This window comes from Taudactylus pleione, unplaced genomic scaffold, assembly GCF_031769625.1.
Source record: "Taudactylus pleione unplaced genomic scaffold, aTauple2 ptg000040l, whole genome shotgun sequence".
Taxonomy (NCBI): Eukaryota; Metazoa; Chordata; class Amphibia; order Anura; family Myobatrachidae; genus Taudactylus; species Taudactylus pleione.
Window position 1 is genome coordinate 8,818,387 of NW_028284442.1, and position 25,873 is coordinate 8,844,259.

A 25,873-nucleotide genomic window follows, 5' to 3' on the forward strand; every position below is an offset into this window, starting at 1 on the left:
GATTTCATGTTTAGGTAAGTAGATGTTTGACCACTTATATCTTAAGTGCTGACACTGTCTTTAAAAGTCATATATTGCTAGGCTTCCATTTATGGAGCATAAGGGATTAGTTTTGCATAGCCGAAGTGTCACAAATAAGTTTTGATCTATAAAGTTCCCTTCTCACCGCCAGAGATACTCTCCTGTTTTCAATTCTATTTCTTTTGGGTTAAGTTTAGAAACCCACTAGTTCTCCTTAGGTCGCAGAGATTGGACACCCATTGGCGCTGTGCTACATTCATACAGGATGTCATTCTGATGTTCTACCCCATCATGAGCCAATTAATAATGTCATTCAGATGGTCTTTCGTCTGCATGTCCTCATTCCCTGTGGGCAGCCAGCTTCCATCCTGTCTGCACTGCATTTTGGATTTTTTTTTTATTTCTGAGCAATTTCGACTTCACTAATGTATTATTCTGTCCATATTACATCTGACAGCTCACAAATTCCCTTCTTTAAACACCTGTTGCTACAAGCAATATCAAAATGCATGTCATATACTAGTACAAATGTTCTTTTCTTTTTAAAATGTTTTTCTTAAAAGTTGTATAGTTGGTCATGTATTTTTGCTGAGGCTTGAAAGCTTATATTTTTTTATAATCAACTACTGTACTCTAAAGAGTTTATAGCAGTGAATAGCATTGTAACTGTTAACATTTGGACTTTTCTGCAGCATGATTCTTTAGTGCAGTTGTTCTCAAACTGGGTGTTGAGGGGCACTTGAAGGGGTGCCACAAGTCGATGGCCGGGGACCAAATCAAATTATGTATGGTCAATGTGACTGACAGCAACCTGAACTGGTTTTGCTTATCATAAATTATGTGGACAAACAGAAACACAACCCTGTCCACTGCCACATAACTGAAAGTAAACATAATTTACTTTGAAATTTTTTGATAAATTTCTCAATAAAAAACTTTTAGTCTAGGGGTGCCTGAAAAAAATGTTGATACTCTAGGGTGCAATGGTTAAAGAAAGTTTGGGAGCCACTGATTTAGTGTGTCCAATGAAGATATTCCCTAATTTTATTAATAATGTCAATAGATTACATTATTTCCTTCCATTTGATTGATTTGTCCAGTTTTTGATAACTCCTTCTTGAATAGAAACTTGCCCCTCAGGTATAACATGTAGAGGGGTGCATTCTGATTAGAAGTAAAAATGTGTATTACACTGAAAACCTACCACATCAAAAGGATAACCGCTGTTTTCTTTTAACACACGATATGGGTGATCTGACATTAGAATCCTTCCCTTACCCTCTTCTGTCTCTGGAAATATGATTAAGAACTCTAGTATTCAGTATTCTTTTTTACGGTGGTTACTAGACAATAGTAAATAAGGGGGGCATTTCGTTTGAAAGAGGGGTATCTCCTCTTCAAATGAGGTTGCCTCTGAGATTTTCCCCCATCTCTGGTCAAGTGCATTCATGGCAGCATTGGGAAGATGGGCATTTCAAGAGACAAAATTATAGATTGTTAAGGGAACAATATATTTTTAGCACTATCAATCTACACCCAACAGTCCAGTGGACAAATTCTGATTAATGATTGCATAGTTGTTTGAATATTGATATCATGTTCATATAATGTGAATACTGCAGTTTAAAATTGACTTTTGGAACATATCAGCCATCTGATATGCAGTGGTGTGACTTTGCTTGGAGTGTGCATGGAGGCTTGATGTATTTTTTTTTTTTACTGGTCATGGGGTGCAAAGGGACTGGAATGTGTATGAGGCACTTGGCCCTCTTGTCAATGCAGCTTTGCTTTGGTATATATAAATATAGGCTTTTGAGATATTTTAGTTGTTAGCAGACTATCACTTAGTGGATTATCTCCTACATTTAATAGTGGTTGGGTACCCTAACAATTGATGGTCCTTAGCTGCATACATATTTTGTGGATTCATTATTCCTTTGTTATAAATTGTAGCCACAGTGTACACTAAAATGTTTTTATTTTATGTGCTAATTTCTTTCACTGTTGTCCCCCTATACAACTACAGTAGCATCTACTTTATTGCCCTTTACTACTGTTAGTCTCAAAGTACTAATGCTTAAGTTTTAGCTCTGCAAAATTTAAAACAGTCAATTAATGATTTTTGAAAATAGTCATGACTGCTCCAGCAGTTTTTATATATGTGAAATAACTATTTTTTACAAGAAAAAATACTTATCCTTTCCATATTGTACATTCTTTGCTTTCTTGCAAAAAGTGGCAGGTGCATGACAATAGATAAGCAACACATACTTTAATGGCAGGTCAGCCACATACACATATTTAAAACACGAGAGTGAGTACTTGATCTGACCTCTTACATACTTTTAATATTAGCTTGAGACTTAAATGTTTATAAAGTATTTTATATTACATCTGTTTCAAATCTCTAAAAAAAATATTTGGTTTCAGAAGATAGGTGTAATGATTTATAAATTGTTTTTTATGTTTTGTATAAGACTCGCTGTCCCAGAGTGTCTTAAATTGTAACCTTCTGTTTCTAAAGCAAAAAATAAAAAAAGTTGGTCTTTAAAAGGTTAAAAAATTGATAAATGTGTAAAATAGTCCTTAAGGGAGTATTTTGCCATTAAAACTTTTATATATGTTTAGTACTTTTAGATACACTCTGTAGTTGAGTATAAATAGCTGTTACAATTAATGTTAATTCACCATCTTTGGTCGCCTGGACATTTGCAAGTGTTTTGTCTATACCCAACCTACACTACAGGTTGAGTCTCCCATATCCAAAATGCTTGGGACCAGGGGTATTTTGGATATCGGAATATTCCGTATTTTGGAATAATTGCATACCATATTAAAATGTCTTAGGTATAGGGCCCAAATCTAAACACAGAATGCATTTATGATTTATATACACCTTATACACACAGCCTGAAGATAATTTTATACAATATTTTCAACAATTTTGTGGCTCAAACAAAGTTTGTGTACATACATGAAATTTATTTGTCATATACACCTTATGCACACAGCCTATAGGTCAATTTATACTTTGTTTAAGGCACACAATTATTAAAAATAAAGTTTGTGTGCATTGAACCATCAAAAATCAAAGTTTTCACTATCTCAGTCATTTAGGTCAAACGTGTACAATCTCACAAGCGCGCTCCAATTAACACAGTTACATATATGGTTGACACCACAGTGTAAGAACACATCAATCAAATAATTGATTAAATCACCCTTAATTCTGCGGGTACTGGTAAGTCCATTCATATATATAGATGAATGTCCACAGGGTTCCCTTTGAGAGAAGATTCCAGACCTCTATGTAGGGGATAACTGCAATAAAATGATGCCTTTCCAGCCCTTAGATTCTCACATCAGGCATGGAAAGACCCATAAGAAAGAAAAATATAGTGTAGATTCCTTTTAAAATTAACACTTTTAATTACAAGTTGCACTTACAATAATGAAGTGGTAAATAGGCACATAACAACATCCCATAGGCAGGCAGCATCAGCAAACAGATGGATAACGTCCCATGTCCCAGTGCACACAAGGGAAAGGTGAGCCTGAAATCCGGATAGTCAGGTCCACCCAAAAAACGGGAGGCGATGCACGCCCTGCTCAGGGTCCAATGAAGAGGTGAGCCACACTTAACGCGTTTCGGACACAGTTGTCCTTCGTCAGAAGTGTAATTAGGCTCATCCGAATGGGGCTTTATATACCAGGTATATAAAGCCCCATTCGGATGAGCCTAATTACACTTCTGACGTAGGACAACTGTGTCCGAAACGCGTTAAGTGTGGCTCACCTCTTCATTGGACCCTGAGCAGGGCGTGCATCGCCTCCCGTTTTTTGGGTGGACCTGACTATCCGGATTTCAGGCTCACCTTTCCCTTGTGTGCACTGGGACATGGGACGTTATCCATCTGTTTGCTGATGCTGCCTGCCTATGGGATGTTGTTATGTGCCTATTTATCACTTCATTATTGTAAGTGCAACTTGTAATTAAAAGTGTTAATTTTAAAAGGAATCTACACTATATTTTTCTTTCTTATGGGTCTTTCCATGCCTGATGTGAGAATCTAAGGGCTGGAAAGGCATCATTTTATTGCAGTTATCCCCTACATAGAGGTCTGGAATCTTCTCTCAAAGGGAACCCTGTGGACATTCATCTATATATATGAATGGACTTACCAGTACCCGCTGAATTAAGGGTGATTTAATCAATTATTTGATTGATGTGTTCTTACACTGTGGTGTCAACCATATATGTAACTGTGTTAATTGGAGAGCGCTTGTGAGATTGTACACGTTTGACCTATTTGCTTTCTATGTTTTGAGTATTTCCTGGGTGTATACTCATTTGTACCACTACAGCTGCACTCTAATTTTTATTGCGCACTCTCTCAAACTATTTTTTTCTGAATTACTATCTGTCATGCTAAAAATATTCTGTATTTCAGAATATTCCGTATTTCGGAATATTTGGATATGGGATACTCAACCTGTACTACATCACCTAACCAATTTCTTGCAATTTCAATAAAAAAAAAAATGTTTGGCCATTTTGGATCAATTTTCTTTGTAATGACTGGAGATCTGAGCAAGCTAACAGTATTTTCTGAAAATAGTATATATAATTTGTATGTGTACGGCATAAACCATTTACTGATATTAATGTTGCAGTGTGAGCAGCCAAAAAAAAAAGTGCCAAAATAGGCTTACTACATTAGTGAGAAACTTCTAAGTGACGAAGAGTTTAAAAATGACATATCAACTTTCAACAATATCATGAAATGTTGAAATTGTTGATATCATTAATATACTGTACATATTACAATTAATGGCACTATAAGCCTCCAATACTCAGCCACATGTGCCTTGTGTTCCCACTTTAAATTTACTTCTGAATTTATCATAACCAAAAGCACTGATTCTTCAATGTATGAATTGAAGTTTGGAATTTAAAGGATATTTACCTTGGACATAATGCTTTCCCAATATAAACTGTATATCACTGTAGCATTATTAAAAGCTGCTAACTTCATACAATATTTGCAGTTTGCGTATGTTTATTACTTGATATAAACAATATTTTGCATGTTGTTCGATCATCAGTGTACGCAGTAGACTTTAACAGATTTTACTTTACAGCTATGAGGCTCGTTTTGATTGTACACTGGTTTGTTTTGCAAAGTGCATTTCTTATTTTCTTTCCAGGCCATAGATTGCAGAACAATGCATGCAAAACTAAATCTCTCTAAATACAAGTACAAGGTGGTAAAAATTATTGCTTTCTGACAATTTACTGCAGATGTTGAAATCTTTTTTTTTTTCTTTTTTTTCCCCCGTAAAACTGTATTCCAATTTGATCCCCAGCCATTGTATCTTCTCTTTTCATGTTTTTGTTCCTTTCCAACCTACAAACTTTTCATGTGTTGGGAATGCTTCATTGCTGATAGTAAGCCATGTTTGTTCCACAAACAAAGGAATTTTTTGTCTTTGTGTTAATTTGCAGCGGATAATGTTCAGGAATGTGTCATTTCTCGTACTATCACATTATTTTGTTTGTGCTTTTTAGATAGCAGCAGCTGTGGGCTAAATTTTGCCAGTTTTGGGTCTGTGCGGTCTTACATGTAATTGAAGTGAAAATCAGAGTCAACAATTTTTCCATAAACTTGGTTAGAACCAACAGTATTTAAGGAATGCTGCTTCACAACAGTTCTTTATTAAGCCCTTGGTAGCATTAAGCTTTGTTGTCTGCTAAAGCAACAAATGGATGCTAAGCCAAATTAAATTGCATCCATAACTTTTGGAAGTAAAACCGATATAAACATTTAAAAAAAAAAAAAAAACAATTGAGAGCTTTGCAGCTGTTCCAAGCTGGAAGAAAACAGAACAGGGGTTTTGAGTATACTTATGACATATACTGTAAGTAAACATAAAACACAATCGCGTAGTAAATTGTTCCCAAAATGATTCAGAGAAAAACAGCGTTAACTATGTGTAATTTTATGGCGTATTGTGTCTTTCTGCAACGTGGATCGCATGTGGATTGCCAAAGATATTAAACTATATATCTTGCGATACTTGCCCTAATAATAGATTGTTTACATATTCTGTAATAAAAAAAATCCTCTGAAGTTTAGAAGACATCATTTTGGAATGTCGGCAAGTCTAAATCCTGAACAGGACGTTCTGTCAGTCTGGTGAAGTAATTACAAGATACTTTTAGTTAGGTTGACTACTGTTTGTAATTTTAAGAATGTGTTTTTTTTTTTTTTCTCTATGCAGAAAACACAGAGGGTTCGTGGGGATTTCCAATGAGCCAGTATTTAAAGGAGAGGTGCTGGCATTTTGGACGGAATGCCCGGATGTCAGCTTGTTTGGTACTGTACATTGAGTTTTTTTATTTTAAGTTTGCCAGTATTGTCACTTGATTATTCATAGCAGTCATGACTAAAAACACTGTGCTCTATACAGAACTTTCTTTTCATGCAAAACAAAATTTGTCTGCGTTGCAAATGAAATGTTAAACAGAAGATTTATAGCCAAAATATTATGTCTGTAGAAGTAGTTAGGGAATGGATGAACATAACTTTAGAAAATCTGACTGTTCTCTGTGATCCAGCACAAAATATTTCCTGGAAAAAAAAAAACTTGACTGTTTTAATAAATGGCTAGCAAGAGGCCGCTATTGCCACCATTTGTACTATGCTTCTTCTGGAAAGTACAATTAACTACAGTATGTTCAAAGCAAGCTTTTTATGTGTTAAAGATATTTGAAGTAGATAAACAATTTACTAATGATCATATAGCATTTTCAGGAAATGTACCTCAGACAATCATTAGGAGTTACTATATAAATATTGTAATTTAGGTTTCTATAAAACCACAACAACCTTTAAAGATCTGAAAAAGTTTTGGTGAACTTTATGCATTTTATTTAAATAAATCTATAAGGGCTATATTATTCATGGAACTTCCCATATCTTTTGGACAGTGTTAGCTAGACACTTTAATAAAGCTTATTCATAGAGATTTCTCTTAATTACTGTAAATATTAATAAACCAGAAGACTGGAATGAAAGCATTGGCAAAAACTGTTATGCAAAGTCCATTTTTCAAAGGCTATGGTTAGTACCTGACAGGAATTATTCTAAAGGGGAAAATCTTTCTTGCATAATTTTCTACCAGTGAGTGCGCTTGCTTGCAGTAGTCGCAGATAAGGGAAAATGTTAACGTTGGTGGACACAATGTTGCAAAGGGCTGATCCCTGGTGCAAACCCAAATAAGTGTGTAAGGGGAGTGAAACCCTATCAGGTCAACTTCTAAATCTGCCCAAATATGCTTGTGACTTTTGGAATGATTGAGGACTGCTTAAGCTACTGTAGGTGAGTAGCTAGATAATTTTGTAAATTAGGGAGGCCAAGACCTCATTCCTTCTGATGTTTGCAATGTGTTTCCTTTTTTTGCTTCTCATTTTCATTATTTTTTTAAGAATAATTTGCCACCAACATTAGATTTATTTCTTTCTGAAATATACGAGGGCTGATTGAAAAGTAATGAGACTGCCTATGTTTTTCTGTCCCATAGATGTGATAACGCTATGCTGGTTATTGTGAAGCTCATAAGGGAAGCAGTCGGGAAGCCGGCGGACGCAATACCGACCACCGGCTTCCCGACTGCTTAATCCCGGCAAGGGTTAAATGACAGGCGTCGAAATCCCGGACAACCGTGCGGGGGAGCGGGGGGACTTAGGGTTAGGCACTCCCCTGGGAAGTTAGGGTTAGGCACCCCCTCGTGGGGACTTGGGTTTAGGCGGCGGGGAAGGGGAGGTTAGGTTTAGGCACTTAGAGGGGGATTAGTGTTAGACACTGGGGGGAGGTTTGGCACCCTAAAGCAGGGTTAGGGGGGAATTAGATTAGTTACACTTACCTATCTAGACGACCGGGATTTCATCCTGTGTTGTGCAGACTCTGTCGGGATTTGAATCATACTGCTTCTGCTCATACATCGATGTGTCCGTCCCTGCAATTGGACTACCGTAGTAGTCTTTGGTCACAGCGAGTGAAAAATCTTCATAAGTTTGTCATGGCAGATGAGGAAGCCCTGTCTGTGAGATTACATCAGAGATGTGTGATTGAATCAGCATAGCGTAGCCACGTCTACCTATGGGGCAGAAAAAAACAGAAGCAATCTCATTACTTTTCAATCAGCCCTCGTTCTTTAGGAGTGACTTGTTTACTGTTTGCTAACAAAAATCTACATAGCTATATTAAGTTAGCTTATATAAATGCTGCAGAAAATAACATTACACATCTCATGGAGGGATGTTGAGAATCTCCTACAATTCATCGTGGTGATTTTTGTTGAATCTGTGACATACAGTATGTGACATCTCTTACCTTTCCTTAAATTTGGTTGCTGGTCAAAATGAGCAAAACATAATTTGCACCAAGATTTTTCAGTAAGAAAGGACCAAGTCTTATATCTGTGTTATATGGATATGCCAAATTGTTTTGAAAATGCTATTTGCACAGAAATTACAGTGTAAAATAAGCATTTACTGTGTAAACATATTACATTACCAGATTATGTCATTTGATGGAATTAAAGCATTTAAATAAGTATACCTAAGTTCTGGTTTTAAATAAATGGAAAGAATTGACTGGCTGCTATTTTGTGTTAGGCACAAAGCCAACTTTAATGGAATTTTCGTCCAGCCTAGTACTCCTAATTTGTGTGAAAGTGTGTTTCCTATCTTTGTCTGTCTAAAATAAACCAAAGGCAGAATAAAAGATCTGATTAACAACCTAATACACCAGGCTAACACATTGTAGTGTGTGAGTTTATTTAATGTCACATAATTAATCTGTTCATTCTGCCAGTATGTTTATTACATTCTCTGACAAAATGATAAACAAGTTGACCTTATCTTTTTCTTCCAACTCAAGGCTTTAGAGCGTGCAGCGGTCGGCCAAGGGGTAAGTAGTATTGTTTACTGAATCACATGGATCTGTCTACCTTCTGATTTCTGTTAGTACATAACCTAAATATGAACCTACTGTCTTCCATGTGCTTAGAGTTAACTCTAGCCCTGCTTGTAAAGTATGTCTGTACTGTATGTACTTGTATTTGTTTTTCAATCATATTGTCTCAATTCTTGTCTCCATCTAGTTGACTTTAAAGTCTGTTAAGGCATTTGTTTCAGCAGTAATGTATATTTAGGGCCCTATTCAATTAGCCTTGAAGGGCTAATTACCCGCGATACAGTGGCAAGGGGTATGCAATTACATCCCACAGTAGCCACTTAAAGCAGAAATCTGTGTTAAATGGGGCTTTCTGCTCTTATCGCTGTAGCCGCAAACACGTTAACCAGGGGCTGCCTGGCAGCTTTTAGCCCTGGGGGACAGACACAAGAAAGTGGCCCAGTTTTTCCACCAGCACATTGCAATGGGGAAAGTCACATGATAATAGTTTCAGTAGTTATGGCTTGTCTAATGTGGGCGTGCTTGCAGTAGCCAATGAAATATATGAAAAATAATGTCAAAGAGCTATAACCAAATACAACAACCAGCCCCATCCCAAACCAGAAACCATTCTAGTGACCCCTACAAAGTGCACACAGTACTCTAGTGATGGATATGCAATACAGGGACCATTCCTGTGACCATTATACAATATAGGGATTATTCTCGTGACCAATATAGAATGCAGGGACCATTCTAGTCACTAATATGCAATGTAAGGTACAGACTAGTGACTGGTATAGAATGCAGAGGCTGTTCTAGTGACCAATACAGGCAGAATTTTAGTAACAGGTATATGATATAGGAACTATTGCAGTGACTGGTATACGGGACCATTCTCATGATTATGATTTATAAAAAGTCTTTTTAATATAAAGTAAAAAATAAATAAAAACATTACAAATGTGGCATAATAATGTATTCTACTCACTTGTTAGTGAACAATAAGCAAACAGCCCAGTTAGAATATCTGCATTATGCTCATAGGTTATGAAACTGCAGCACATGTACTGTTTTCATTGATAAGTTCAAAGGCGATGGAACGGCAAATATCAATTAACTAATTGAGAACTTGTAGGCCACAGTCAAGCAAGAGTGCAGAACATCTAACAATGGCAGCAGCAGTGATAGTGTGCAATACATGTTTTTTCTCATTCACTGACCTAAATAGTTAAGCAAAAAATTGTAAATATAAGCAACCCACCCAAGGTCCTGCAATTGGGTCTGGCTCTTTCACAGAGCTATGTCCTTTGTCTAGTTGCACTGTCATACACATAGCCGTACCTAGACATTTTTGCTCCCCGGGGACCCTGTCCTTAAGAATTCTTCTTTAATTTCACCTAACATTTATTTTTCCAGCATAAGGCAGGTGAGACTTTAGATTCAAACAATAGCCAGTAACTGGTATATAATATACAGAGAGTGTTTCAGTGACCTCTATTGTAATGCACAGAATATTACAGCGACCGCCATATAAAGCAAGGAACATCACAGTGACAGCCATATAATGCAGAGAGTATTGCGGTTACCACCATATAATTCAGAGATTATAACAATATCCACAAGATAATGCAGAGCGCAATGCAGTGACCGCCATATAATGCAGAAAACGTCATACTAACAAGCATGAGAACATAATAGCAACAGCCTGAAAATGCACAGCGCATCACAGTGACCACCATATAATACCAAGAACATTGCAGTCACTGCCATATAATACAGATAGCATCTCAGTGACCAACATATAATGCAGAGCGTTGCAGTAATCGCAATATAATACGGAGAGCATTGCAGTGACCGCCATAATACTGTGAACACTGCAGTGACCACCATATAATGCAGGGAACATAGCAGTGACCGCCAGATCAGGGAGCGTTGCAGTGACTGCTATATAATGCAGAGTGGTTTGTAGTGACCACCATATAACTCAGGGTAGATTGCAGTGACTGCTGGATAATGCAGAGAGGTTTGCAGTGACCACCAGAGCAAGGAGTGTCGCAGAGACTCACAGTGAATGCAGAGAGGTTCGCAGTGATCGCCAGATCAGGGAGTGTTGCAGTGGCTGCCACATAATGTAGTGAATCACAGTAATCGCCAGACAATGCAGAGACCATCAGTGACCCACATATAACAGATATTATGAATATACCTCTCGCACACAATAATAATACCCCCTACATACACAAATATTATTACACCACCCCCAGCACAGACAATATAACCCACCCCCTCCCCCCAAAAAATAAAACTACACCTCCCCCCACTGCATAAGTATTCCCCCTTTCCTCAAATATTTAAATATTTTCACATCTCCACTGGCACTTACCTGTTTGGAAGAAGGATCTGTCTGGTCCCTGCAAAGCTCCAGGGTAAAGGAAAAGAAAACAGAGACCGGATAGACCAGAGAAGGGGTGGAGACTCGGGGTGGGGCCTCCTGGTAAGGGGGTGGGATCTTAGCCAGGGACAGGAAGGAGTTTAGAACAGTCAGAGAGGGTAGAGGAGGGGGCAGGGTTTTGACCAGGGACAGGAGGTAATAGTTTCAGTAGTAGAGTGATTCAGACATAGTAGTGACAGACAGGGTAGATACAATAGCAGGGGTGGAGACTCAGGGGTCTCAAGCAGGGAGGGCCGGAGGGGAGGGACAGACTCAGACAGGAAGGTACCAGTGCGCACACTACACAGCCCGTGCAGCAGAGCAGACTCTGAAGGAGTGCTCACTGTGTTCAGCCACAAGCTGCATGGATGTGATAGACAGCCCGGTAACAGGCAGAGGTGCTATAGTCGGAACGACTGCAGAACACTTTCTGCCTGTCACCCAGCCGTCAGTCAAGTATGTGCAGTGTGTGACTGCAGCCCTCACTGAAGCAAGTGTACCAGCCTGGGGGAGAATGTGGCACCCTGCCCTCTGGCCCAGCCCACCCCTGACGTTAACTTATAGCTCCGGGTACTTATCCCGTAATCTATGGTTTGACTCGCATTAGCGGCAGAATTACTCCGTGAGAAAAAGGGCTTTTAATTGGAGTAGTAAAATTCTGAGGCTATCACCCTTTTCCTTGCTAACTGAGTCCTGCCCGGTAAATAAGTAACTTATCTTTTATGAAAAATATTTAAAGCTATGAAAGGTAATCTAACTTCATATGTGGAGAAAAATATAGTCAGATCTGCTATAATTTAGTGTTAAATAAATACCTTGAATTAACAATATAGAATGATGTCTAGAAAAGCAGGAAAAAGGTCAATTACTGCTTTTCACTAATAATGTCATGAACCAAGATGATCAAAGATCGCTGCATTATCTGTTATGTTAGCGCTATCTCAGAATGGCAATAAAAAGATTATAAATGTAAAATATTTATGTAATTTTTAATATGTAAAATCTGTTAACATTATTTTATTATTTTAAATATTTATTTTGTTTTAAAATGTATTTGTAATTTTTATTAAAAAGTAAAACTGAAAGCCCAAACCAGCTCACGCACCCCCACATCTGCAAAGCAGCTGGTTAACCCTGGTCCAGTAGTGCCATTGCAGATGATATGTAAAAAAAAAAAGAGAGGCTGCAGCTAAGAGAGCAGTTAATTTGGATTGTTTGATGCAGTGGTGGGATAGACATCCGGTGGAAATTCAAGGGTGCTTTATCAGAGGTCTGAAAATTATTCTGGTAGATTTTGTTCAGCAACTTTTTTGGTGAAATCAGTGTAGATTTTCAAAGTAACAAATATATGAGAACATGAATTCAGTCTTGTCTGATAGGTAGATTGTAAAAACAGATTACCGCAAGATGGTGTCTTATGAAACAATTTGTAGTAATTTGTTAGTTTGAAGTCAGTTTATTCAGTGTCATATCATTCGAGAATGTAATGACCCACCGATGCGCCGACAGAGCGGCCGTTCTGGTAAGCTATACACACTTGCTGATCGGCCACTTGATGTGTCAGCGCTGATATCACAACTGGGCGGGCATTTGAATGTTAATCACTGGCGTTTCCTGCAGCATGTCCGCCTTTACACAAAGCAAGATGTACCGATACACATGCAGATATATCGTCTATCTGCTGTGCTGCAGAGGAGATGCGAAATGTCTGTGAATGATGTCAGACATATCGGGGGAACATACCCGCCAACCAGTTTTCAATATGTCGGCAGTTCGATTGAACGGCCGATATATCACCCCATGTGTACCCAGCTTAAGGTTCAGTTGTTATTTAGAGGGATCTGGACCTCTGAAAAGTGTCAGATGAACATACTTAATAACCGCCTTATGGTTAGGCATTATTGCTCATAGTCTGAATGATCAATCTCTGGAGTATAAACCAGCATAGCAGCCAAAGTCCACATTCAATTCTTAAGTCCCAGTCCCACAGAAGAGGTTGAGAATTGTTTATAACCAAAGCTATTGCCACACTGGTGACTGGTCCTAGATCAGTGGCCTTAACTGACTTAGTAAATAAACAAAAGACAGATGTAACCTTCATATGTTGGGGCAATACATTTTACTCATCTTCTTTGGCCACTGCTCTATCTTCTTAAGTCCTGATAACTCATTATTATTCATTATCTGAGACTCTGCAATTGAGTGTGGCTGACTTTATGGCTTATGTGCATCTAACCGTATAAAATTGTGTTGCATTTTGAACTTTTCTTTCATTAAAAGTGAATTTATTGGATCACCAGTTTTCTGGGTTAATGAAAACCTTGTCTCGTACACATCCCACCACTGTTGAAATATGAATTTATCATACAAAGGTGTATATTCAGGCCAGTTCCATGTCTGGGTGCCACATGCATGCTCTGTCATGGACTTTCATGTTATTTTCTAAAAGCCTAGGCAGCTTGCCATTTGGCTGGCATACCCGGCATTTTGATCAAATGCAGTCACACAAAAATTTGTGCTTGCTGTGTTGAAGAACAAGTAAGACAGATGCAGCATGCAGGTGGGAAAAGTGAGGGGAGTTTGGCTGTTTGCTAGTTGTTGCTAAACATATCTTTATCTTAATATCTAGTAGTAAGGAACCTGCTCAGCAGTTTTCTAGTCAGAATTGTAGTACGAAATAAGGGTCATTCAGCCAGCAACGTAGACTTTTTAAATATAAAAATGCTTTCATTGTTGGCATAAATCAATCCGAAAATGCTAAACCTTTCCCTCATAGTGAGTGCTTTTTGGCCTTTCTCTAGCCAGTGGGCTGCTGGTTTCCTTCCTTTCCTTTTCCACCTTCCTTCCATTCCTTTAATCTTGTTGGGAAAAATGCTGCCCTTCCAGGCCTGGACAGAAGGCCAACTAGCTTTACCTAGCCGGTTATTATTCCACAACGTATATTCTGTCTCTTAAATCTGCTTACAACTCAGTATTATTTGGGATTGCTGATTGTTTTTATTATTATATGGCAGTGTAGATTTGTGGGCCGCAGCCTGCAAAGTTAGGAACCAATTTAAGGCCACTTACTGACTAGTTAGCTAATATTAGCACGTAAGCAGGAATGGAGATGGAATGATGCATGAGGGTCAATCAAGTGTCCTTCATTGATACCCCCAAATTCATGTACAACCACTGATTGCATTTAGTGCAGTGGTTCTCAAACTGTGCGCCATGGCACCCTGGGTTGTCTCTGGACACTTGTAGGGGTGCTTCAGGTTGGTGGTCCAGCGCCAAATGAAATTATTTATGGTCAATGTATTGTAAATATGTGGTCAAATAAACTGAAACCTGTCCACCACCACATAACTGAAACTAAAGATGACATGTAAGCACACTTTTTACTATTTTTTTTTTCTGAATTTTTTAACCTCAAACTTTTGAATTAGGGGTGCTGTGAAAACAATGCTGATACTCTAGAGTGCCGTGATTCAAAAAAAGTTTGGGAACCACTGACTTAAAGCCTGATTCAGCAGCGATCGCAACTGCGATTACGCACGCAATTGGCCGATTGTTGGGTTCTGTGCATGCTTATGCGTAATGCATGCGCAGAACGCAACAATCCACGAACACTTCACTTCGGTCGCAGTGACTATGCAGACCCCTCGCAGTGTGATTATCAGGAAGTACTGTTTGGGGGTGGTGGATGAAACACCGGCGTGCCAGTGCGTTTGAATGCCGTTACAGTGGCGTGCATATATTAGCTTGGGTGGCTGACTTAGTTTGGTGTCTGGAGACCATTCAGTGTTATTAATGCACTGTGATAAGTGCAGTACTCATTTAAATATCTCTAGAATGCCCAGGGGTGTCGAGAGGGGGGGGAGCGGGTACAGATTACCCAGGCCCGGGGCTTGGCAGGGGGCCTGGGCCGCCGGAAGCACACTGCAATGTTTTTTTGGGGGGGGGTTTTCAAACTTTTTTTTTAAATTCGCCACTTCAAGATCTACAGAACAGCTGCTGGCAGCGGCGGGTGGCAGTTCGGGGGTGAGGGTATGGGGTTCTTTCACCGGCCGCAACGCACTGTCTGTGTCAATGTGTCACACAGACAGTGTCACTTACAGGCTGCAGCCGCGCCGCTGCGGAGCTGATGCACTCGCGAGATATCATCTCGCGAGGCTCTCATCACCAGCAGGCATAGCAGCACCAGTACCAGGATCTGGGCAGCGGCGGCGGGCAGGGACAGATTACACAGACCGGATATGGGCAGCGGCGGCGCGGGCATACTTGTTGTTTGTGTGGCACAGCACTCAGCAGACAAGGGTGAGACTGGCTGCACTAAAGGTAAGATCCCGAGCACTCCACTAACAGACTGTTGTGCTGTCCATCAAGTGCATTTTATTATATATATCATATGTATATTTTTTACACATATATATTACATGTTTAGAATAGATATATACTTATTATATAAATATATCTATATTATAAGTATATATCTAAACGTGTACTATATATGTGAAAAATAAATATATATGATATATCATCTACATATACATAATATATCATAATTATATAGCAAGTATATATCGAAATGTGTGTAATATATTACACACATACAGTCAGGTGCATAAATATTGGGACATTGACAGAATTTTCATATTTTGGCCTCTATTCACCACCACAATGGCTTTGAAGTGAAACAAACAAGATGTGCTTTAACTGCAGACTTTCAGATTTAATTTGAGGGTAATTACATCCAATTCAGGTGAATGATGTAGGAATTAAAACTGTTTCTATATGTGCCTCCCACTTTTTAAGGGGCCAAAAGTAATGGGACAAACTAAACAATCCTAAATTTACTTTCACTTTTTAATACTTTGTTGGAAATCTTTTGCAGGCAATTACAGCCTGAAGTCTGGAACGCATATACATCACCAGACGCTGGGTTTCATCCTTGGTGATGCTCTGCGAGGCCTCTACTGCAAATGTCTTCAGTTCCTGCTTGTTCTTGAGGCATTTTCCCTTCAGTTTTGTCTTCATCAAGTGAAATGCATGCTCAATCGGATTCAGGTCAGGGGATTGACTTGGCAATTGCATAACATTCCACTTTTTAGCCTTAAAAAAAACTTTGGTTGCTTTTGCAGTATGCTTCGGGTCATTGTCCATCTGCACTGTGAAGCGCCGACCAATGAGTTCTGAAGCATTTGACTGAATATGAGCATATAATATTGCCCGAAACACTTCAGAATTCATTCTGCTGCTTTTATCAGCAGTCACATCATCAATAAATACAAGGGAACCAGTTCCATTGGCAGCCATACATGCCCACGCCATGACACTACCACCACCATGCTTCACTGATGAGGTGGTATGTTTTGGATCATGAGCAGTTCCTTTCCTTCTCCATACTCTTCTCTTCCCATCACTCTGGTACAAGTTGATCTTTGTCTCATCTGTCCATAGGATGTTGTTCCAGAACTGAAATGGCTGCTTTAGATGTTGTTTGGTAAACTCTAATCTGGTCTTCCTGTTTTTGTGGCTCACCAATGGTTTACATCTTGTGGTGAACGCTCTATATTCACTCTTGTGAAGTCTTCTCTTGATTGTTGACTTTGACACATATACACCTACCTCCTGGTGAGTGTTCTTGATTTGGCCAACTGTTGTGAAGGGGTTTTTATTCACCAGGGAAATAATTCTTCTGTCATCCACCACAGTGGTCTTCCGGGTCTTTTTGTGTTGCTGAGCTCTCCAGTGCGTTCTTTCTTTTTAAGAATATTCCAAACAGTTGATTTGGCCACACTTAATGTTTTTGCTATCTCTCTGATGGGTTTTTGATTTTTCAGCCTAATGATGGCTTGATTCACTGATAGTGACAGCTCTTTGGATCTCATATTGAGAGTCGACAGCAACTGATTCCAAATGCAAATATCACACCTAGAATCAACTCCAGACCTTTTACCTACTTAATTGATAATGAAATAACGAGGGAATAGCCCACACCTGTCCATGAAATAGCTTTTGAGTTGATAGTCCCATTACTTTTGGCCCCTTAAAAAGCGGGAGGCACATATAGTAACCATTGTAATTCCTACACCGTTCACCTGATTTGGATGTAATTACCCTCAAATTAAATCTGAAAGTCTGCAGTTAAAGCACATCTTGTTTGTTTCATTTCAAAGCCATTGTGGTGGTGAATAGAGGCCAAAATATGAAAATTCTGTCAAAGTCCCAATATTTATGCACCTGACTGTGTGTATATGTGTGTGTGTATATGTGTGTATGTATGTGTGTGTGTATATATATATATATATATATATATATTCATTATATTATGTGTGTGTGATCGTAATCAGCCCAAATATCCATTCCAGCATTTCGGAGCTACTTTAATGCTCCGTCCTCACCTTGGGGACGGAGCATTAAAGTAGTTCTGAAACATTGGAATGTGATTCCTGTCATCTTTAATTTGAGTGCCGCCCCACTGCATGTGTATATATATATATATATATATATATATATATGTGTGTGTGTGTGTGTGTGTGTGTGTATATATATATATATATATATATATATATATTTATTTATTTTTCGCAACATGGCATCGACGTACACTATATCATCTGATTGTGCCGCACGGCCAATCAGAAGATTTTGCATGCAACCAAGGGAGTGCTCAAATCAATACACACTGCACGATATGCCAGGTTTGTGCCGATATTGGGCCTGATTCAGAGCCACTCGTAAGCGGCAGCTCGTTCGCTCCGAGCGATGTTTGCCCAACTGCGCATGCGAACGGATCGTTATACGCATGCGCGAACCTGTCAGTGCGGTCGAAATTCATGTGCTCGCAAAATAGCAAATGCCTGATAATTTGAGTGACAGAATGAGGCGTATGTGTGTGGTAACAGGGGAAGGTGCTTGAAAACGGGGAGTGGAAATCAGAACGCAGGCGTGCTTAAAGGTCAAAACGGGCGTTTTATGGGTGTGCATAATTAAAACAGCAGCGTCACTGGGTTATTTTATAGCCAGAACTGCTCGCAAAATTGTGGTAGCAAAAACCGACCACAAGAATAGCGAGCAGTTCATACCCTGGTCGATGTACTCGATTAATCTAATAAATAGCGGACATGACGTAGGATGCGAGCGGCCAGGGGTCGTAGTTTCCCAAAAAACGACCGCAAGTTTTGTACGCTCGTTCAGACCTAGAGGCGTGAACAGACCGCAAACAGCGAACGGTTCATTTGAATATCCACCCCTATTTTCAGGACGAGCGAGCGCTAATTGCGTCCGGCTCTGAATCAGGCCCATTGTGCTGATGTGTACCCACAGTAAAGCCGGGTACACATTAAGTGATATTCCGCACAATCCAGCAAATCGGAGCGACATTTCAGGCACATCGGCCACTGTGTACCCACTATGTTGCAGACTATGTGCGCTCCGAATGCAGCATGACCCCTGTCATCGCTGCTGGCATCAGCAAGTATATACGCACTTGTCAATGCCGGCACCCCACTGGGTCCCATCGCTAACAAGGTCGGTACACACTAGGTACTAGTGTGTACCGGTCTTAATAGTGAATACTTTCGGCCCAGCTGCTGAGAGCTATGTCATGCTCCTGTGAGTGGCTGCTTCTCACATGCTAGACAAGCCCCAAAAAGGTGTAAACATGCCCCCAACATGCTGTGGCCACACCCCCTCCAGGGGGGCCCCAGGAACTTGCTGTACCGGGGCCCAGGATTTTTCTTGACAGCCCTGAGGATGCCAAGCTGCCCCCTGGCAGTGGTGAGCTATTCTGCAATTGCTGTGGGTCTGAAAAATGAAACCACCAAGATTTTATGTGGGAAGAAAGTGTTAATTATTGCGATAAATTACTAGATTATTTTGTCCTGCTTTTCCTGGAACATTTGCCATTTATAGTGTGGAATATTTTCAAGACATTTACAATTTTAACATGAAAATGTCGATATGGTCATGGTGTCCACATTCAACATGTCAACACGTGTATTGGCATTATTGAAATTTCAGCAGTCTTTTTAGTGCGAGTCTGTGCCTAACTGTAACACTAATCCTAAGCGAAATGTCGACATTATGACATTGTTGACATTTCCAATGTTGATGTTTTGCAGGAGGTACAATTGTTGATGACATTTTAATCATGTCGACTCAATGTCTGCATTCTGTTTACATTGTCAACATCTTGAATGGAGACATGTTGAAATGCCTGCAGTCTATATTGAAATAAGTTTGAATGTACATACAATAAAGTACTGCATTTTAAGCTACTTATAGAAAACACGATTTGAACAGTATAGTTTGTTAGCATGTATGTATCGCACATCTATTTGCATGATTAATTATCTTGTCCACTTCTGTGTTTTTACAAGCTTCCTACTGAGTCCTTGTTTTATCGAGCAGTGCTTCAGGTCATCTGCAAAGAAGTCTATGGCATCACACAAAGGTATGAATACAGAAAGGCATCCTGGCTAAGGATAAAAAGAAAATGATTAACAGAAATACAATATGAAGATATATTTAATAGGATGTGTTACAAGTGGTTTCAGAATTTCCTTAATTATATTACAGTAATGTAGGTATTGATTACATTTATGTAGTATTGTTAATTTATAAGTATTGGTAAAAGAAAATATTAGTGTTATGGGACTGTAGTCCTAAGGAGTAGTTTGAAATTAATATAAAAAAAAAAAAACTGCAAAAACAATTCAATATTGAAATGTCAGTTTTGTTTTAATTTGTTAGCTTTCTCAAGGTTCTTTACAAAGCTATTTTAAGTTTTAATATACATTATTAATTTATGTAAGTATTTTTAAACTTTGTAATCATGCCCTATTACACCATACTTGCGACATTACTTTTAGATATACTGAAGGGAGGGGAAATTCACAGATGGCATTATAGCCCTGTCTTCTCATTTTGAAAAAGGACTACCCATTGCAAGTATAAAAATTGTAAATGTCATCAATATTTAAAAGTCTACTAGATCTGTTTACATAGTCACAAATTCAGATCCTGATTTAAAATTGGGCGCGGAATTCTGGCTGTAACTTGCAGATCAAGTATAAAGACTATGAAGACTCAGGCGCTTATTATAATGTGTAAAATAATTGATGCGATCTTATTATCCATGTTTGGCAGCAACAGATACTTAATGTGCTTGTGGATGCACACTTAAAATTCTCTTTGCTATAAAATAGCACAAAACAAATATTATTATTTAACTTTCTATGCTAATAATAATCAGTCTGATTTGGAAATAGAGACACACTTCAATCTACATAAAAATGGATAAGTACACATTTATCAATACATACAATAGCAATCGGCTGTAATGTCAGTATATAATAGAATAATGCATACGTTGCATATAAACAATATTTAAAAGTAATCCATAAATAGAAATTCATATAATTCACTATTACACAGGTGAAGATAGATATATATGTATATATAAATATATACGTGTGTGTGTGTGTGTGTGTGTGTATATATATATATATATGTATGTAGTGTCCCGCTTGTGGCTCAAAGCGGGGCAATATATAAATGTGTTGTGTAGATCAAGTATATCAAACTTGCTTTTTTTTTATTTCATTGATCACGAAAAAATATTTAACGGAGAATATGAGGAAATCGACTTAGTTACTGGAGGCTTAGTGACAATTTGTGTCATTGCAGCTTCTTGCCCTACTGTAAAACAGTGATTTGAGGATCTGCACAACAGCGCCATAATGAGGAGATTTGCAGCTAATCCCGTCAACATGGCCTCGTCAAATTCCACAGGAAAATTAATGGGATCTGGGAATGTGGTCTACATTCCTGGGAGACCAAGAGAACTGCCCAATTCAAGAGTCTCCCAGACATACCTGGAGTGTTGTATGTAAGCATGTATGATTAGTACTACCATTGTCACAGTTAGAAGTCACCTGCAAGTGTGTAAGGGTTAGTTAAAGCCAAACCACCTGTTTATAATGACTAAAATCCCCCCTTTAATATAACAATTACCATTACCTAACCTATTGTTCTAATATTTGCCTTAAAATGTAACATTACAAACAACCATACATTGCCTAGAGCGTGAATATGTTTAAAAAAAAACCCTGAATTTATTAAATGATGTTTAATGTGACATAAAGTAGTCAAAATGCTTAACATAATAAAACAGACACACTTTAATAAAATGCAAACATTTTTAATAAAATAAATGGATATAAGAAACAGAAAAATAACTTGAATTTCAGTTATATAAAATTGAGCTGGAACAGGCAAAATAGAGGACAGACTTCCAATCAAAATTGGGTTCCTGGGGGCGTGGCCTGACAAGAGTGGAGAGTGGACACACTTTAGAGCAGCTCCTGTCGATTAACCCCTTTCTGACCTCCTGAAGGCTTGTTGCCGCTCCTGAGTTGCGCCCCTGACAATACACTACTGGGGGGTTCAGTCCACGGAGTCAGGGGGCACTTTTAAGTGCCTTCGCGGATTGGGCCCTCGATGTGGGACTGATTGCGGTGGGTTCCCTCCACCAACCCACGGTACGGAGCACAGCTGGACTTGACTCCTACCCTGCCCTCCCACACTGAGTACCCGCTTACCTGCGCTTCCTCTCCGGCTGGTTAAGCGCTGTCTGGTTCTGGTGCGGGAGCTGTACTCGCCGGCTGCTTCAGCATGCGCCGGCAGTTACTGTGGCGGCTGACTCACTTCCGGAGGCATCACCGTCTTGCGATAGACCCTCTGCCCTCGGATGGTGGCTGATCTCCTGCCTCACGACTGCTCCACCTCAGTTTAGTAGGAGCCGGGTGCCCAAGCTTGGGCTCCACACGGCTTCCTTCACTCCAGTGACACTTGGGCTGTTGGCTGGTCCACACCCAGTGTCCCTCACTACATTACTACAGCCTCCTGTTGACTTGAGGCTGCATCTGTCCCCCCCCCCCCCATCGCCTAGGCTGATCCTTGCATCAAACCAGCAGCCAAATTGACGCCCCGTTATCGGGACCTACTAAAGTTCCAGAAGCCGCAGACGAAAGTTGTTGCTGGACGGAGGGCGCTGCCACTTCCGGTTTGCACACTGCTGCAGCACAGGTCCGCCGCTGCCTACTCGTGGTCCCTGCCACCCAGCATACACCCAATTTACCCCCGGCTGAGGCATGCGAGCTCCCTTGCTCCTGAAAGAGCTCTCTCCCCACTGAGGTCGCGGGCCTGATCTATGGCTGCTGGTGGCAGCGGCAGCCACAAATGTATTATTGACGATGTGAAAGGGCACCCAGCTTCTACCCTATATTACCCATACTGTAGGCTACTTTTCACCTGATAAGCAGTGGGCAACCTTTAGCTTCTAGAGCCTCCACCTTAACTGTGACTGATCAGGGAGCCTTCTACACAGGTGATAGACAAAGCTGCAGGGCAGGTTTTCAGGAAAACCCTTGCCGTAACGGTTCCAAATTCTACAACTCTACATCTCTTGCACCTACCTCCTAGTGATCATTACCAACCTTTCTAAATATTGTGGAAAGGGATAGCCTCCTATTTGATACCTATCCGTGTCAGAAATGTGATTCTATGTGATTAAAAAATGTCTCTCAGGGTAATGCTTTCCCCACCCCTTGAGTCGCTATCCCCACAAAGAGTCATGACACGTGTCTGGCTCAATTTGGTGTTCCTCCTTTTTCTCATGACTATGCCGTCTAGGAAAACAAGACAACACAGACTGCCAAAATCAATCCACTTTCCTGCTACTCCTCATTCCAAAGTGGGACAGATGCCGTCCCCAGCATTGGGTTCGTCCTCTGTCTACTGCACGAGAGACAGTTTCCCCGGCTGACTTGGGTCTAGACATGGATGTAAATGCGCCCCTTACCACCCAAGCTATGTTCCAAGTTTATGCGGCATTCCGTGCTGATGTGCTGAAGGGTGTGGACACCTCTATACAATCTTTCCGAGCTGATCTTATAGGGCTGGGAAATCGAACCGACCATCTAGAGGTGAAAATGCAGGAACTGGTATAGTCTCATAACGATCTTCTCACAGCCCATGCTGACCTCCAAACTGAAGTATCATCCATAAGAGATAAAATGGCAGATATGGAAGATTGATCACGAAGAAACAATTTGAAGATTTGTGGCATCCCAGATTCAGTGTCAAACGCAGAGTTGCCTGATTATGTTTCAAATTTGTTCCTCAAGTTGGTCCCTATGGCATCTCAACAAGACCTGATAATCGATAGGGTCCACCGCCTTCCCTAACCGAGAAAAGCACCAGGCAATTTTCCACGAGACATATTAATGCGGGTCCACTTTTTTCACTTCCAAGAGCAAATTCTACGTGCTGCCCCAAGCTGAAGGCACTGACGCTCTGGGAGGGGGGGGGGTGTCTTCAAATATTTCCAGACCTGTCTGCTGCCACCCTATCAAAAAGCTACTCATTCCACTCCATTACCACAGCTCTAAGAGACAATTACATCACATATCGCTGGAGGTTCCACGTGAAGCTACTGGTTAGTTTACGAGGCCTCCTCATATATAATTTCCAACGTGTAGAGGCTTTTGGCGGAATGGGATATTAGTATCTACTCGTGCCGCTGGTTCTAGCGGTCAAGTATCCCAGGACTGGTCTAAAGCCACATGAGAATACTTCACTCTCCCAGTTATTGTGTTGATATTGTTGAATACACTTCAGTGATGTTTCTCTATACAATCAGAGATTTTGCATAAGATAATTATCTCCTGTCTGTTCTGCATTGAAATTTTGTGTGTGTTTACACTATAATGAGCAATAAAAAGTTGATTATATGTATACCATGCTAGTTTTTGTAACTCATTCACTACTAATAAATGGGGAGAGGGACTATACATGCATTATTCTCCCATTACCTTTGCAAAGTTATAATCTAGGGTTCCTCTTCAGTGTATTTTCATTTGATTAGCTTTGTTTAATGCTTATTAGCTATGTTGTCTTATGCTGTGCAGATCTCAAAGTTTCGGGTACTAATATTAATATTGTAGTTTTGTGGGTTTAACGACTCCACGTTTATTTTGTTTTTTGAGTGTATGACATTGTGATAGTATATATCTGATAATGGCTATGGTGTAATTTTAACCCCTAATGAGGTTCTGAATGGTTACTACGCACTATGATGTAAATATATGATGAAATAGAGGGCGCTTCCAATTGACAGATGAATAAATTACTGAACCTAACAAATTTATGATAAAAAACCTCAAATCATAGGTGCAATTTATTGACAAAAGTCCAACATACATGTACATTAAATAAATTTATTTGTTTTAAGTGGCTAGTGGGAGATACAATGGCATGGCATTGTGCACTTGAAAAAGGATCAAGATAGATCTGAAACTCGTTGTGCTGATGCTGCTATGCCACTTTGAAAATACCTATTGTGGAGGAACTTGCTGTTTACATCAAAGGCAAAGCCAGGTGGTGTGAAGCAGAACCGGCCAAATTCATTTAGGACCTGGGACTTGTCCTTATGGTTGCTCACAGCGCCTACCACACATGGTATGATTTTTTTTTCTCCATTAAATGCCCTTTATTTTCCTGCCTCCGCACTTAAATACACAATAAACCAGCACAATATTAATTTGTTTTATGTACATGTATGTTGGACTTTTATTGTCAATAAATTGCACCTATGATTTGAGGTTTTTTATCATAAATTTGTTAGGTTCAGTAATTTATTCATCTGTCAATTGGAAGCGCCCTCTATTTCATCCTATATTTACATAATATGCTTGATGGTTCAGGTGTGTAACAGGTACCCTTTTGTTGAAATAGTAAGCTGCATACCAAGTGTTTACTGCGCAATATTTTTCTCCCTCCTTCTTGCACTTTACTACGCACTATGAGCCCGATTCAGAGCCGCTCGATTGTTGCCCACTGCGCACGCGCCGCTTCTGGCGTGCGCGACCCCCGCTGAGCGACTGAAGTTCAGTCACTACGGGGATCGCAAACAAGACGGGGCGCCTGTCAATGTTGATTGATAGCTCGCCCCGTTTTGTGGGCGGGTGGCCAGACAATTTGTACCTGTCGACCTTCTTACATGGTGACCTTTAGTGTGTCGACCTTTTGTCCCTATCGACCTACATCTGCTGTCTACCTAGACTTTGTCTATCTCACTACTGTCTATCTCTTATACCACACCCGCAAATTGGGCTCTTCTTGGTAACGGTTTCCCTTGTTAGAAATGTCCTGATGTAAAAGTTCACCATGATCTTCGCTCGCTGCATCCATGTTTTCCTGAAAAAAGTTTAAGTAAGAACCTAAGAAATTAACCTTTAACCACTTGCCTGGCATGTTCGTTATTTTCTGACACACCAGGCAGTTCTTTATCTGCTCTGGTCGCAACATTTCGACCAGCCAGATAAACATTAGGGCAGCTGCAGGAAGAGAATCTTCCTGCAGCTGCTGGTCTCAGAGGGACCTTCCGGTACCTCTGCTTGCCTGCACC

The 25,873-nt window shown here is 39.9% G+C and overlaps 1 protein-coding gene across 1 annotated transcript in view; it reads left to right on the top strand.

Annotated features, from left to right (window-relative positions):
* The window catches only part of METTL25 (methyltransferase like 25), a 326,584-nt gene that overhangs the window by 247,663 nt on the left and 53,048 nt on the right, over positions 1-25,873 (top strand). The window contains exons 7-9 of the mRNA XM_088454388.1: positions 6,304-6,398; positions 8,967-8,996; positions 19,782-19,855. Coding sequence (XP_088310514.1) covers positions 6,304-6,398; positions 8,967-8,996; positions 19,782-19,855 — 199 coding nt within the window. The remainder of the gene's footprint in view (positions 1-6,303; positions 6,399-8,966; positions 8,997-19,781; positions 19,856-25,873) is intronic.